Consider the following 11,637-nt stretch of genomic DNA (forward strand, 5'->3'; position numbering starts at 1 on the left):
TTTAATAGCCTCAAGATGATATTCATGAGCCATGTCTTGCCGTGTGCGAACCAGAGGAGAATAGTATGACTGGGGATGAAGAGGCGTTAAACTGTGACAGAGACGGACCTTCTACTCCTGACTCCTGTGATGGAGACCAGGTAAAGCAGAATAATGTTTGCATAAACAATACACTCTCCTTTTAGCATGATTCTCATTCCTTTAATTTGTTTTCACAGGTTATAATTCACAATGAAGAACGGGTTGACTTGTCTCCAACACCTTCTGTTTCAAATTTTCTTGAAGAAAGCCCTACATCCTCTAGAAACTCCAGTGCCTCAACAGTATGTACATTTCTTTTTCTTTCTGTTCCTCTATGTCAATTCAGGTTTTGCAAAATCCTTTACAACTTTTGTTTCTGTTGTAGGCAGATGATACATCTTTCAATGAAAATGATTTAAATAACCAAGATAATCACAATGCTTTGGATTTAGCTTTGGAACCAGACAGTGATCATGAAGCTGAAAATCAGGACCTGCTCAATCAGAGAGCAGAGATTCCACCAGGCGAAGTAAGGCATACTTTTAACATTTTGGCTTCAGAATAGTGTCATTTGAAGTTCAATAAGCGTTATTTTATATCTGCCAATTATCTCTTTTCCAGGTTCCATTTCAACGTATGAGACAAGAAATGGATGGAAAATTGAAACATCGTATTCAAGAGACTGTTACAGCAAAGTATGGGGAAATTCTTTTAAATGCCTTAGAACTTAGTAGACACCATAATTGGAACCATACTGAAAAATCAAATGTGTTGAAGCTCATAAACTCTATGTTTGACCAGAAAGTTCTTGGGGATTCTCGCTATCTTCTAGATGAATTACTTTTTTCTTCAGAGGGCATGCACCGCTTTTACTTTTGCGAGAAGTGTTTTACAGCACTTCCTGATGTTGACTTTGATAGTCCAGATCCAGTGATATGCCCTGTTGAGCAATGCAAACTCGAGAATGATAAGACTGAGTTAAAAAAAGAAGGATACTTTGTAATTTTGGATGTCCCATATCAGTTAGAGTTTTTGTTAAAAAATGACAATGTTAGGAAGCAGCTAAAGAACCCTTTTAATTTAAAAAATAACAATATTGAAATATTAAGTGATCTCCATGATGGTTCGGCCTATCAAGCCTTTATTAATTTGCTTGAACCAGGGAACTGTCGGTACATTTCTTTTACTCTTTGCACTGATGGATCTCCCCTTTTCAAATCCAGTGCATGCTCAATTTGGCCATGTTTTCTTATGATTAATGAATTACCAATTGTAACAAGGATGGACAACTTGATTGTTTGTGGTTTGTGGTTTGGTACTAAAAAAGCTAAAATGGATGTCTTTCTAGGGCCTGTAGTTAAGCACATTAATTCTTTGTCAGAGCCTGGCTTTTTTTTGGATATAGGAAATGGTAAGGAGTTATTCAAGGGATTTTTAATCAGCTGCTGTATAGACTCTGGTGCTCGAGGAGAGGTGCAAGGTATTAACTCTCATAGAGGAGAATGCAGTTGCAACTGGTGCCTTCATCCTGGTGAAGAGTGGGGCAATGCAAGAAGATTTGCATTTCTGTTTCCTTTCCCAGAACTCAGAAATGAGGTCCAAATGGTAAATGACTGGACTGATTCTATGAATCAGAAAATTATTATCAACGGCTGCAGGTTTCCATCCCACTTGGCATCTGCTACCCATTTCCGAATAGTAGACGGAATGGTCTTTGACTATATGCACACAGTTTGTGAAGGCTCATTCAAGACTTTCCTCAAAGAGTGGCTGGATGATAGTACTTACATTGGAACAGAAACTGAGAAATATGAAAAATTATCTAGTCTCTTGAAAAAAGTAAAACCACCTCTAGAGTTTCGAAAAGCAGTTAGGGGCTTGGATGCTCTGTCTTATTTTACAGGGAGAGAATGGGAGAATTGGGGTCTATTTTTAAGTGTTTGTCTTTTAATTGATAAGTTGCCTGAGGAGTACTTACGAAATTGGGCCTACCTTGTACAAGCAATGCATCTTCTGTTGAAAGATAACATCACTTCTAGTATGATTTTCACAGCTGAAAATCTTTTGATTGAATTTGTTGGTAGAGTGCAGTATTTGTATGGCTTTAAAATGATGCGATATAATGTACATCTTTTACTGCATTCTGTTCAGAATGCCAAAAGGTGGGGTCCTCTGTTTGCGATTTCTGCATTTGCTTTTGAACATGGCATACAGAAACTGAAACATGTAATTTCAGCTAATAAGGGAATTCCCAATCAAATTTGTAGATCTATTTCTCAAGATCATGCAATGAACTTCTTAAAAAATTCATTAAAGTCCCAAAACTGTGAAACGTTTGAAAAGAGTTTGTCTAGTTCCCGCTTCAGAAGCCATATGGTAGGCAAAATCAAACTAATTGGTACATCTAAAAAATTGACAAATCTCAATGAGGAAGAAAAATTTTACTGTGAGCAATTGAATATAAATCCGGAGAATTGTGTGTGCTACAATAAAATCCAGTTTGAAGGGTGGACATACTCCACATCAAATTATGCCAAAAAATCAAAGACTGACAACTCTATAGCATGGTTAATTACTACTAAGAAAGTCATAAATATTAGAAAGCTCTTTCTTGATGAAGAAAGGGAAAAAGTATGGGTAGTTGGATCAGTAGTGAGGTGCACCCCATACAAATATCCAGGAACACTCAATAATATTAGCTTAAACTGTCACCACCTCTTGCAAGTTGCAAGTATTGATTCTGATGTAATATTTGAAACCGCATCATCTCTCAACGGTGTGTTTGTTAACTTGAATTTAAACCATGGGCACTTCGTATCACCTATGCCTAACTGTTACAATATATTCTAAGGTATCAGATTCTCATATTTTTGAAGACTTTGTAATCATACTTCAAATGCGTATTGTAAATATTTAAGTAATGAGACTGAATAGCTAAATGTATTATGGTACACCAAACCAGTCAATACCTCTATTTAGAGGTCTAAGTCAGTGTTAACTTGAGTAAAATCAATTTATGTTTTTCAGTTGTGTCCTTGCTTTGAAGAATGAGGCACATAGATTAAGGATAATCTTAAAACAATAAATTATAAGGAAGTAAGACAGTTTTATTAACTCAGCATCTGAACCCCTTTGCAATACAATAGAAAGTTTTCATACAACGTTCAAAAGTGAAAGGAGACTTAAAGACACACACATGCACACACACACACGCCATATGTGGCAGGGCAACACTAAGCAAGGAACTGAAGTAGCTCTTAAAAGGGCTAAAGACCGCCCCAAAACTTAAACAATCCAAAGATACGTGGCTCTCCCATATTACACTATCAGAGGCCCCGGGCCAATGTGCATCGTGCACTGGAAGACCTCCACGCCACAATAACTCCGACAGAGGCCGCGAAGAGCTGTCCTTGGCCTGGGCGAGGTCGCCCATGACAACGGTGCTCTCGAGGGGCGCGCCCAGCGTCCACATGACCTGCTGCTGGACGGCGGCGGCCGTGCGGGCAGCCAGGTCCTCGACCTGGACACGGTCGTCGTCGCGTCGGGCTGCTTGCCGCCCATGACGAAGGTGTACTTGAGGGGCGCGGCCAGCGTCCTCGCCACTTGCTGCTGGACGGCGGCCCAGGTCCTCGACCTGGACACGGTCGTCGTCGCGTCGGGCTGCTTGTCGCCCATGACGACGGTGCACTCGAGGGGCGCGGCCAGCAGGGTCCTCGCCACCTGCTTATGAACGCTCCCCCTAAAATTGTGAGAGTTTATTTCCTGGCTCTAGGCGAGAAATTTACGCCCAAATTTTGTACAGAACCTTCTTTTACTGCCCTGAAACGTTTTACAAACTTTGAAGGGGATCCGTTAAACTGTTACCTTAAAATAAAAGAAATGACATTTTGTCATTTCACCGATGACGGCGTGGTAGATAGCTCAGATACACCCAGCCCTCCTTCGCTGATCCGGTCCTATTTTAGTTTTGCAGTTTCTCTCTAATCAAGGGGCGACGTGGCGTTTGGCTGGTTCTGATTCGGAAGATTATGATTCAGAGTGCATTATCCTGTCGAAATTTCTTACGAAAGTCGGACTTTTACCTCCGAAATCATTAATATTAGTACATTACGTCGTCTACACTCTAGCCCTTCTTTCCCGCCAGAAAATCCTCGATGAGCCTTGGCTCAGGTGTAGGATACAATAATTCTCGTCAGTCAAACACGTACGTTTTGTTTGTGTGATCAGAAATTTTAACTTGGAAATGTAATTAAGACGAGTCAACAACTTTGATTTCAACCGATTTCACTGTATTTCATCTATTTCAATTCGTTTGGCAGCGTATGCGCATGCGCGCCACGCACTTTTGTGCGCAGCACGCTCTGCGCAACTGACGGTTGGTTCACCACACCACTCAAGCCTCTCGAGTCGATGACCGTTACGCCCCCGAGCTTCGTGTTTCAACATCCTCCCTGCCTTTATTGCCTCACTGATTGGATTTCATGTACTGATCAAGATGAATTACGCTGTAGTACAGTTTGGCGATGGCTCAAATGTGAAGAAGGTAGTCAAGTTGAAGAATATTCGCGACAAGAAAACGGGGAGAGCTCCGGAACCTAGAGCCGCTACTGATTTCGACGCTCGAGAAAACGCCTATGAAGCAAAGTGGCAGAAAAGTGGTTTAGATGACGATGGATTCTATCCAGCATCAATTATGTGCCTCGCAGGTAAGACGTTTTGTAATCGTATGCCTGAGATTTAGTTGGTGGAGCAAGTTCACTATAACCTTGCTGGCTCATGTCGGGAACCGCTTGCTCCCAATGGCTGAATAGTTCGAAATTTCCCTTTTCTCACAAATTAGTTTTCTTTCACTACTGTTCCTTGTTGTTACTACCCTAACCCTCACCTTGGCTGTTCTAAGTTAATTTTATTCTGGCTTAGGGTAGCTCTTAGAGTTGCAGTGACGTTATATTTTGAATGGTTTACAAGACTATTCCTTTCCTTTCAAAAGCAAACCATTTTGATAACCACTGTATTGGTTTTGTCATTATTCAATATTTTGTTACAGGGAGTTTGCAGGATGCTTGTGCCAAAGCGAGGGAGATGGGTGTGAAGTTTGTCGGTGAACCAATGCTGTCCTTCTCATCTCCAGCAGAGAGCGACAGTGGCTCAACGAGACGCCATGGAAAGAAGAGTGTTACAGCTGAAAGTGGAGAAGGCAGCTCCAGAAGCCGGAGGAGTAGGTCAAGCGCAAACAAGTCTTTGAAGGTCAAGACTCATAGTGATGATGACGAGAAATGCCAAGTGCAATCAAAGAAGCGAAAGGTTGAGAATAATTTAGGAGCAACTGTCCCCAAGAAGAAAGTTAAAATTGCGGAGGAAAGTGATACTGTAAGTTGATTGGGTTGCGATATTGCTATTCTCTTACCTTAAATTTTTTAGCTATCTTGTTTTTTCTTTTCAGTCAAAATCTCAGCCACACGTAAAAAAACCTAAGCCAAATCCGTTTGCTAAAGATCCTGTTTTATTACAAAGGATGGAAAAAGCTCTTGATAATGCCAAGAAGAATCTCCCAGTATGTAGAGAAATCTGTTTTAAAGCTTGTTTTTATATTCAGTGCTGGTTATCTGATACTGTTCTTCTAGTCAGATAGTTCACTGTAAACAAAAGTGTACCACTTAGCTGGCATGCAGATGGTACTGTTCAAATGTATGGTGCGCACTCTGAGGTGTTGAACTGGAAATTTGAATACTTCCAAGTGTTCCATCAGTAACTTTGAACACAAGTGTTCAATGCTTCATAGTCAACCTTGAAGCTGAACACAACTATGTGCTCAACTTTGTTTTGCTAAACACTTTTTAGTATTCAAATGTCCAGTATGACAAACGCTAACAAGTGTGAACTGTTTTGTGAAACACATGGCTATCTCAATACTTTATTACTTAGTGTTATGTCACTTTCTGCCTTTAAAATTTACCTTCACATTTCAGTTTTCAGCTATTGCTGCTTATAAATTTTAAGTTTTAGTACTAATTTAACATTTGCATTTTATTTTGTAGCAAACAGCTTCGGAAAAGAGTAAACCAATGGAGAGTGAGAAAGTGACCCTGGATACAGCAAACAAAAATGTCAAGCAGGATAAACATAGTGACACTGACGATTTTGACACTACAATGCCCTTATCAGACGTGGTATGCATTGAAGAATCTAAACTCATTCTTTTAAATTTTAAATTTTCATTTTGTCAGTCTACTTTAACTTATACATTCTTTCTCCACTATTACTAGGAATCGTCCGATCATAAGTCATCTCCATTGACATTTCCAAGCATTTTCAAAAAAGATCAAAGTGGTAATGCTAAATTTAGTCCTTCAAAATTAAGCTCTCATCGTTCGTATGCTGAAGGGAATAATGGCTATGATTCACAGGTCAGTCTTTGTCATCTTTTTACAAGAGTGTGATATGTTGAAATTATTATATGTTTTTCTACTCTCTTTTGTGTACCTAACCATTGTCATTTGTTTCTTGTTTCTAGGATTTGCCAGCTAAGTCATCCCCAGTTTCACAGCCAAACAGTCCCTCAAAGAAAAGTAATTCATTTGTTCTTCAATCTCGACGACGCTCAGCAAGTGGTAGCTCAGAAAATCAATTTTCAGATGATGAAGAAAGATGTAAGGAAGTTTCACTGACGTTTTCTCAGGTGAGTTCCCTATCAGCTGTTTTTATAGGAGTGTGATAAAATTATTCACAAAATGCATAAGTAAATGAGAGAGATTATCAAATTAATATACTTTTTTTTTTTTTAGCTTCTTTCTGAGATCCCTTCCTCAGACTCTGAGGAAGATGTTTCCATAAAATTGAGCAAGGCCAAACAGCAGCTGCAGAGAAAGTTTGACAGACTTCACAAACTATATACTCACCTGGAGCAGCAATATCAGCTCTCCAGGGCAAGCTTACGAGTTGTCGACAAGGAAAGGCTTAGGTTGTATCAAGAAAACCTTGAACTGAAAGACAAGGTGGAGAGTCTAAACAGCTCTCTCAGGCAAATTAAGAGCCTCCTGATTGGAGACATGTCAGGTGTGTTACAATCTAATCTATAGCTTTTTGTATGTGGAGACATTTTGTCTCTGCAGTCCCTGTCATTATCATATGTTAAGCGACCTCTATCTTAGAAATCTGTTTATTGGTCTCCAGGTGCAGACATGAAGACGGATGATAACGGAAAGGAGACAGGTGTTAAAGCAAAAAAGTTCCTTAATTTTGGTAAGATCTTACATAAGTATCTGTATTTCAAGTTTTCCAGTGAGCCTTGTCTTTGATGTTTTGGGTTGCTCTTGCTGATGCAGGATCTTCTGGTATGAAAACTCCCTCCAAAGGAGACTTCTCCTCTGACCTTCTGGTGGGAGACTCCTCTACTCCAACTGCAAAAAAAATAGTAACGGATGAGTCAGCGGGGCAAAAGAACTCTGAGAACAAAATAAAACTATCTGATTCAAAGGAGGAAAAAGAAGACTCTGGGAAGAAGAAAAATAAGAGAGGTAAACATTACAAATTTATATTCTCTATATATATATTTCAAAAAATTGATTGCCACAATATGTTCAGTACAAATGTGTATTTATTTTTTTCCAGTCAGTCTAATGAAAGACAAAGAAATTGATGCAGTCGCTACTGCTTTGAGTGAGCACCTGGAAGCTTTTCAGAAGGGTGAAAAGCTACCTTGTGATTCTAAAGGAATGGTAAATAATCTTGATTTATATAAAAGACTAATTCATCTTGAAACAAGTTGCATATTTTTTTAAGGGTATTATGTTGAACAAACAACCAACGGATGTTAATACATTTTTGTTTTATTTTACAGTTTGAGATATGTGGCATCAAAGTTGATGGGGAGGGCTTCTTAGAAAATATTAGTAAGAATGCTACTTCAGATCTAAGTGTGATGACTAGGCAGTTGACCACTCTTACGTGGACTGCCTTGGAGCGGAGGCAGAGGTCATTGCTCGGAAGAAGTAGTAATAGATTCAAAGACAGCACTCCCAAGCAAGCAGCAACGCCATCCAAAATCAACTTTATTTTAGGTGAGTTTTCTGCATTTTTAAATACACAGTTGTATTAAATTAGCAGCCAACCTGTAGTACAGGGATTGTGGCTGTAGTTGCCATTACACATTGAAAAAAAAAAAGTGATTTTAAATGAACTAATTACTGTTTGTTGTATCCATAGGATCTGTGAAATTCTGTCTAAAGCATATGCAGAATATGGAGGAAAATGCAAGTATGGAATCACTCCTGAAATCACAGAAAACTGTTATCGGTAACAAGCTGAACCAAGACGATCAGAAGGTATTACTTACTTCTCAATGATGTTGATCATGCTGTTGTAAATTTTATTCTTCTTCACTTGATTTGTACTCTTTTTTTGTTGCAGGTCAAACGCAAACCTGCTGATTAAATTAATCCCTCTTAAAAACATTATGAAGGAATATTCATATTTTTTGTTTCTTTTTATATACCAAATAAGACCAAGCTGGATTTTTTTTTTTATTCTTGTAGTATCAATACAAGTGCAGTTCATTTAAAATGTGATTTTATTTCAAACTATTTTCAATCATTAACTGTACAGAAAACGATCACCAGACTCATTTGTTCAGGATGAATGTGGCGCAGCTTGACAGAATCGGTTCCCGAGCAGTGTTTACGGATCGGTGGGGTTGATGTCTTTTGACAACCCGCCGGCTTGCGAGAGGACTCGTCGCTACACGACGAGCTGGCCGCTCCGCTGACTGCTGTGCGAGGGAGACGGGAGACGCTGTCCGATTCGCACGCCGATTCGTCGGGCTTGGCTTAAGACTGGGACCCCGACCGATCCGGAAACACGGGTTCTGAGCCCCTGGTGAGTAGGCAACCCCTTCTACGTGGCGTTAGACAGTTTGCCTACCCACAAGTCTGCAGGCGCTATCACCCCCTTTTATGGGCATTCAGCATCGACAATCCGCCAGGAATGCGAATTCTACACCAGCTAGTCGGCGGCCACTCTCAATCCGATCCAGAGTGCGCGCTCAACACTCAGAACTTTTCCGACGATTTCTGAGTGCCCTTGTGAGTGCACTCTCAGCACCCTGCACTCATATTTTGTTTTTGAGTGTAGACTCACTCTCAATCTCACACTCTCAGATCCGCGAAATTTGTTAGTGTAAAATCACTCAGGAATTTATTCAGAGTGTGCACTCAGAACTCAGAACTTTGCACTCTGAATTTCAGAGTGCATTTTCAGCAGTGTGTGCAATCCAACAAATCCAAGAAAGTGTTTTGTTGAGCAAATTTCAGTATTCAAGTGAAACTAGGTACCTAGACAATGCAATGGGATTTGTTGTAAATTCCTAACAATCAATCTCCTGAATACCAACATTATTGAGAACACATTTTTTCCTTTTTGTCTCGTCGAGCCAGAACCGTCCTTTCCATGGTCGAACTGTGCGGTCCACGCACACATGGCGCCCCACTCTATTTGGATATGTTTAAAATTATTCTGTGGAGTGCGGGCGAGGACTTAGGGAAGGGGGAAGGGGGGACGAGGAGGAAGGGGGCCAGGACCCATAGCCCGTCCCCGTCGCCGCGAAGACGACGCGACGCGCCTCTCGAACGGCGCTGCGCTGAGTGACATGTTTATGTGGACCATATGGGCCCCCCTCCCCTCCCCCTCTAATTCCCTTTCCTTCCCCGCTGCGGCCGCGCCATGGCTGTATGCCCGCGAGTGCGACGAGGAGCGCGACAGACGCGATGGTATGGCGTGGGGTCCTTTTGGACTAATCGTCGCCCGTCTTTGCGTGTCTTCGTCGCCGAGGGGCGCGCGGGGTCGCGGAGCAGGGGCCACGTCGGGGCCGCGCTCCGCTCCCCTCCCAGAGTAAACCTAACGGTGTGTGCCTTCCACGATGGAAATTAATCCGAGGAGATTTTAAAGCCTTTGCTGGATGTCCCCGGCCGCCGCCGCCACCGAGGCCGCCGCGGAGCGACAGACCCCGGCAGGGGCGGGCTGTAAGGCCAGGGGCTCGGGGCAGGGGGCGCGGCGCCTTGCTCCCGGGGGACCGACGAAGCCTCTGTTTGTTCAGGCGGAGATATCTTCTAGTTTTAAGTAAGTCTGTATTCATCGGCACAAGGGGCCGAAGCCGGGATGAAGCCGCCTGCCTGCTCGAGAGGGGTAGTGGAGTTGGGCGCGGAGATGGTGCCCCCAGCCCCAGCTTCGTCCTCGGCCCAACCACCGCGGCCCCCAGCATCCCAGCATCGACGCGCCACGCACGCCCAGTTTACGATACACGACGGCCGCCACAAAAGATAAGTCAACATCGAGTACTTTTCAACAACCGTCACAAGGATCCCGTAAATCAAACATTTTATAGTGTCGAACGCGATAAAAGAACAGGGCGCGGGTGCGGATGCTGATAAACTAGGATATGTATATGTGACGAGACGGGCGGGTACTGTTGCCCAACTGACGTGAAAGATTCTGGGTCAAAATCATCTCAAAGTCGTAAAGAGAGGAAATGTCCAGAAAACAAATCTCAGTCCTAACTGCATTACTTAATCATTTTATATTTAAAAATCGTTTCCGATTAGAATGGCAGCCTGTACAGTGCCATCTCATCCATGCCCCAAATGAGTACAAAGAAAAATGTTGATGTTTCACCCTCTTTCGGTCCAACGGTCTCGCAGAGTTAAATTTGCCATTATTTTTATTATTCCAGATTTTCGCCCTCGGGGCACCAAAACAAACAGAACTACTCTGCACTCGTGCTGGTCCTGATGGGAGTGCGCCCCACTCAGGAAATCGACCGCGCCGGGGCCGGGAGCAGAGCGGCCCAGCAGCCCGCTGCCGCGCAAATATGTACCGATAAAACATTCCGGCCGGCCACGGTCGCGGTAAACCCTCTGGGCTACTTTCATACATTAATGCATTCACGCACTTGAATGCAGCGCGCCAGCTGCCGCGGCCTGCCGCGCCAGCCCCAACGGCAGCAGCAGCACTAACAAAAACAAGCACTGTAAAAATCACGGTCGCCCCCACACCGACAAAATCTGCGGCGCAAAGTGGGTCAAGAGCGACACCCCCCTCCCTTCTCCCCTGAGCAACCACCATCACGGAAGGCTTGACCCGGCCACCCACACTCTCTCTCCCTCTCTCTCTATCTCCCTCCCTCCCTCTCCCTCACACACACACTGACCGAGAGCATCCATTACCCTTCACTGCCTCGGCACCTGCTGTCAGCAACGAGTACCGGCGGAGTGCAGAGCCCCGCGCTACGCGGCTACGCCCCGCCACGCCACGCCAAACAGCGACGCCATCTGCATCTCTACGTGCCACAGCAGTGCGAATGAAAAATTTATGCGCAAGCTCATGGGAGTTATATGTCTGCGACTACAAACACACGACAGAGGGTAACAAAAGAGGGAAGGGGGTGGGGGCACGTAGTTTGACATTTTATTTAAATATGGCATGTTGTTATTCATGCCTGATTCGCTATTAGACAACAACAACAATAAAACCGAAGACAGTTGAATTCTCTTCTTTCACGTTATTTATGTTTTTATTCACGGAACAATCACGGTTGGGCACCAAAACGAACTTTGATTTTGATTC

The 11,637-nt window shown here is 42.9% G+C and overlaps 2 protein-coding genes across 2 annotated transcripts; both read left to right on the forward strand.

Moving 5' to 3' along the window:
• The first annotated feature begins 6 nt into the window (after positions 1-6).
• LOC113215591 (uncharacterized) lies at positions 7-3,121 on the forward strand. Its single transcript, XM_052276107.1, has 4 exons — positions 7-140; positions 219-323; positions 407-550; positions 643-3,121. The coding sequence occupies exons 1-4, from the start codon at positions 66-68 to the stop codon at positions 2,869-2,871; spliced, it is 2,553 nt and encodes an 850-aa protein (XP_052132067.1). The 5' UTR covers positions 7-65; the 3' UTR covers positions 2,872-3,121.
• Positions 3,122-3,860: 739 nt separating this feature from the next.
• Positions 3,861-9,276, forward strand: LOC113203909 (hepatoma-derived growth factor-related protein 2-like). Its single transcript, XM_026418847.2, has 13 exons — positions 3,861-4,727; positions 5,069-5,391; positions 5,465-5,575; positions 6,060-6,191; positions 6,288-6,428; positions 6,536-6,700; positions 6,807-7,077; positions 7,195-7,263; positions 7,347-7,538; positions 7,633-7,739; positions 7,862-8,081; positions 8,227-8,345; positions 8,431-9,276. Exons 1-13 carry the CDS (start codon positions 4,517-4,519, stop codon positions 8,452-8,454), a joined length of 2,085 nt encoding a protein of 694 aa, XP_026274632.1. The 5' UTR covers positions 3,861-4,516; the 3' UTR covers positions 8,455-9,276.
• Positions 9,277-11,637: the final 2,361 nt, after the last annotated feature.

This window comes from Frankliniella occidentalis, unplaced genomic scaffold (genome assembly GCF_000697945.3).
Source record: "Frankliniella occidentalis isolate FOCC.00 unplaced genomic scaffold, Focc_3.1 Scaffold1685, whole genome shotgun sequence".
Classification (NCBI taxonomy): Eukaryota; Metazoa; Arthropoda; class Insecta; order Thysanoptera; family Thripidae; genus Frankliniella; species Frankliniella occidentalis.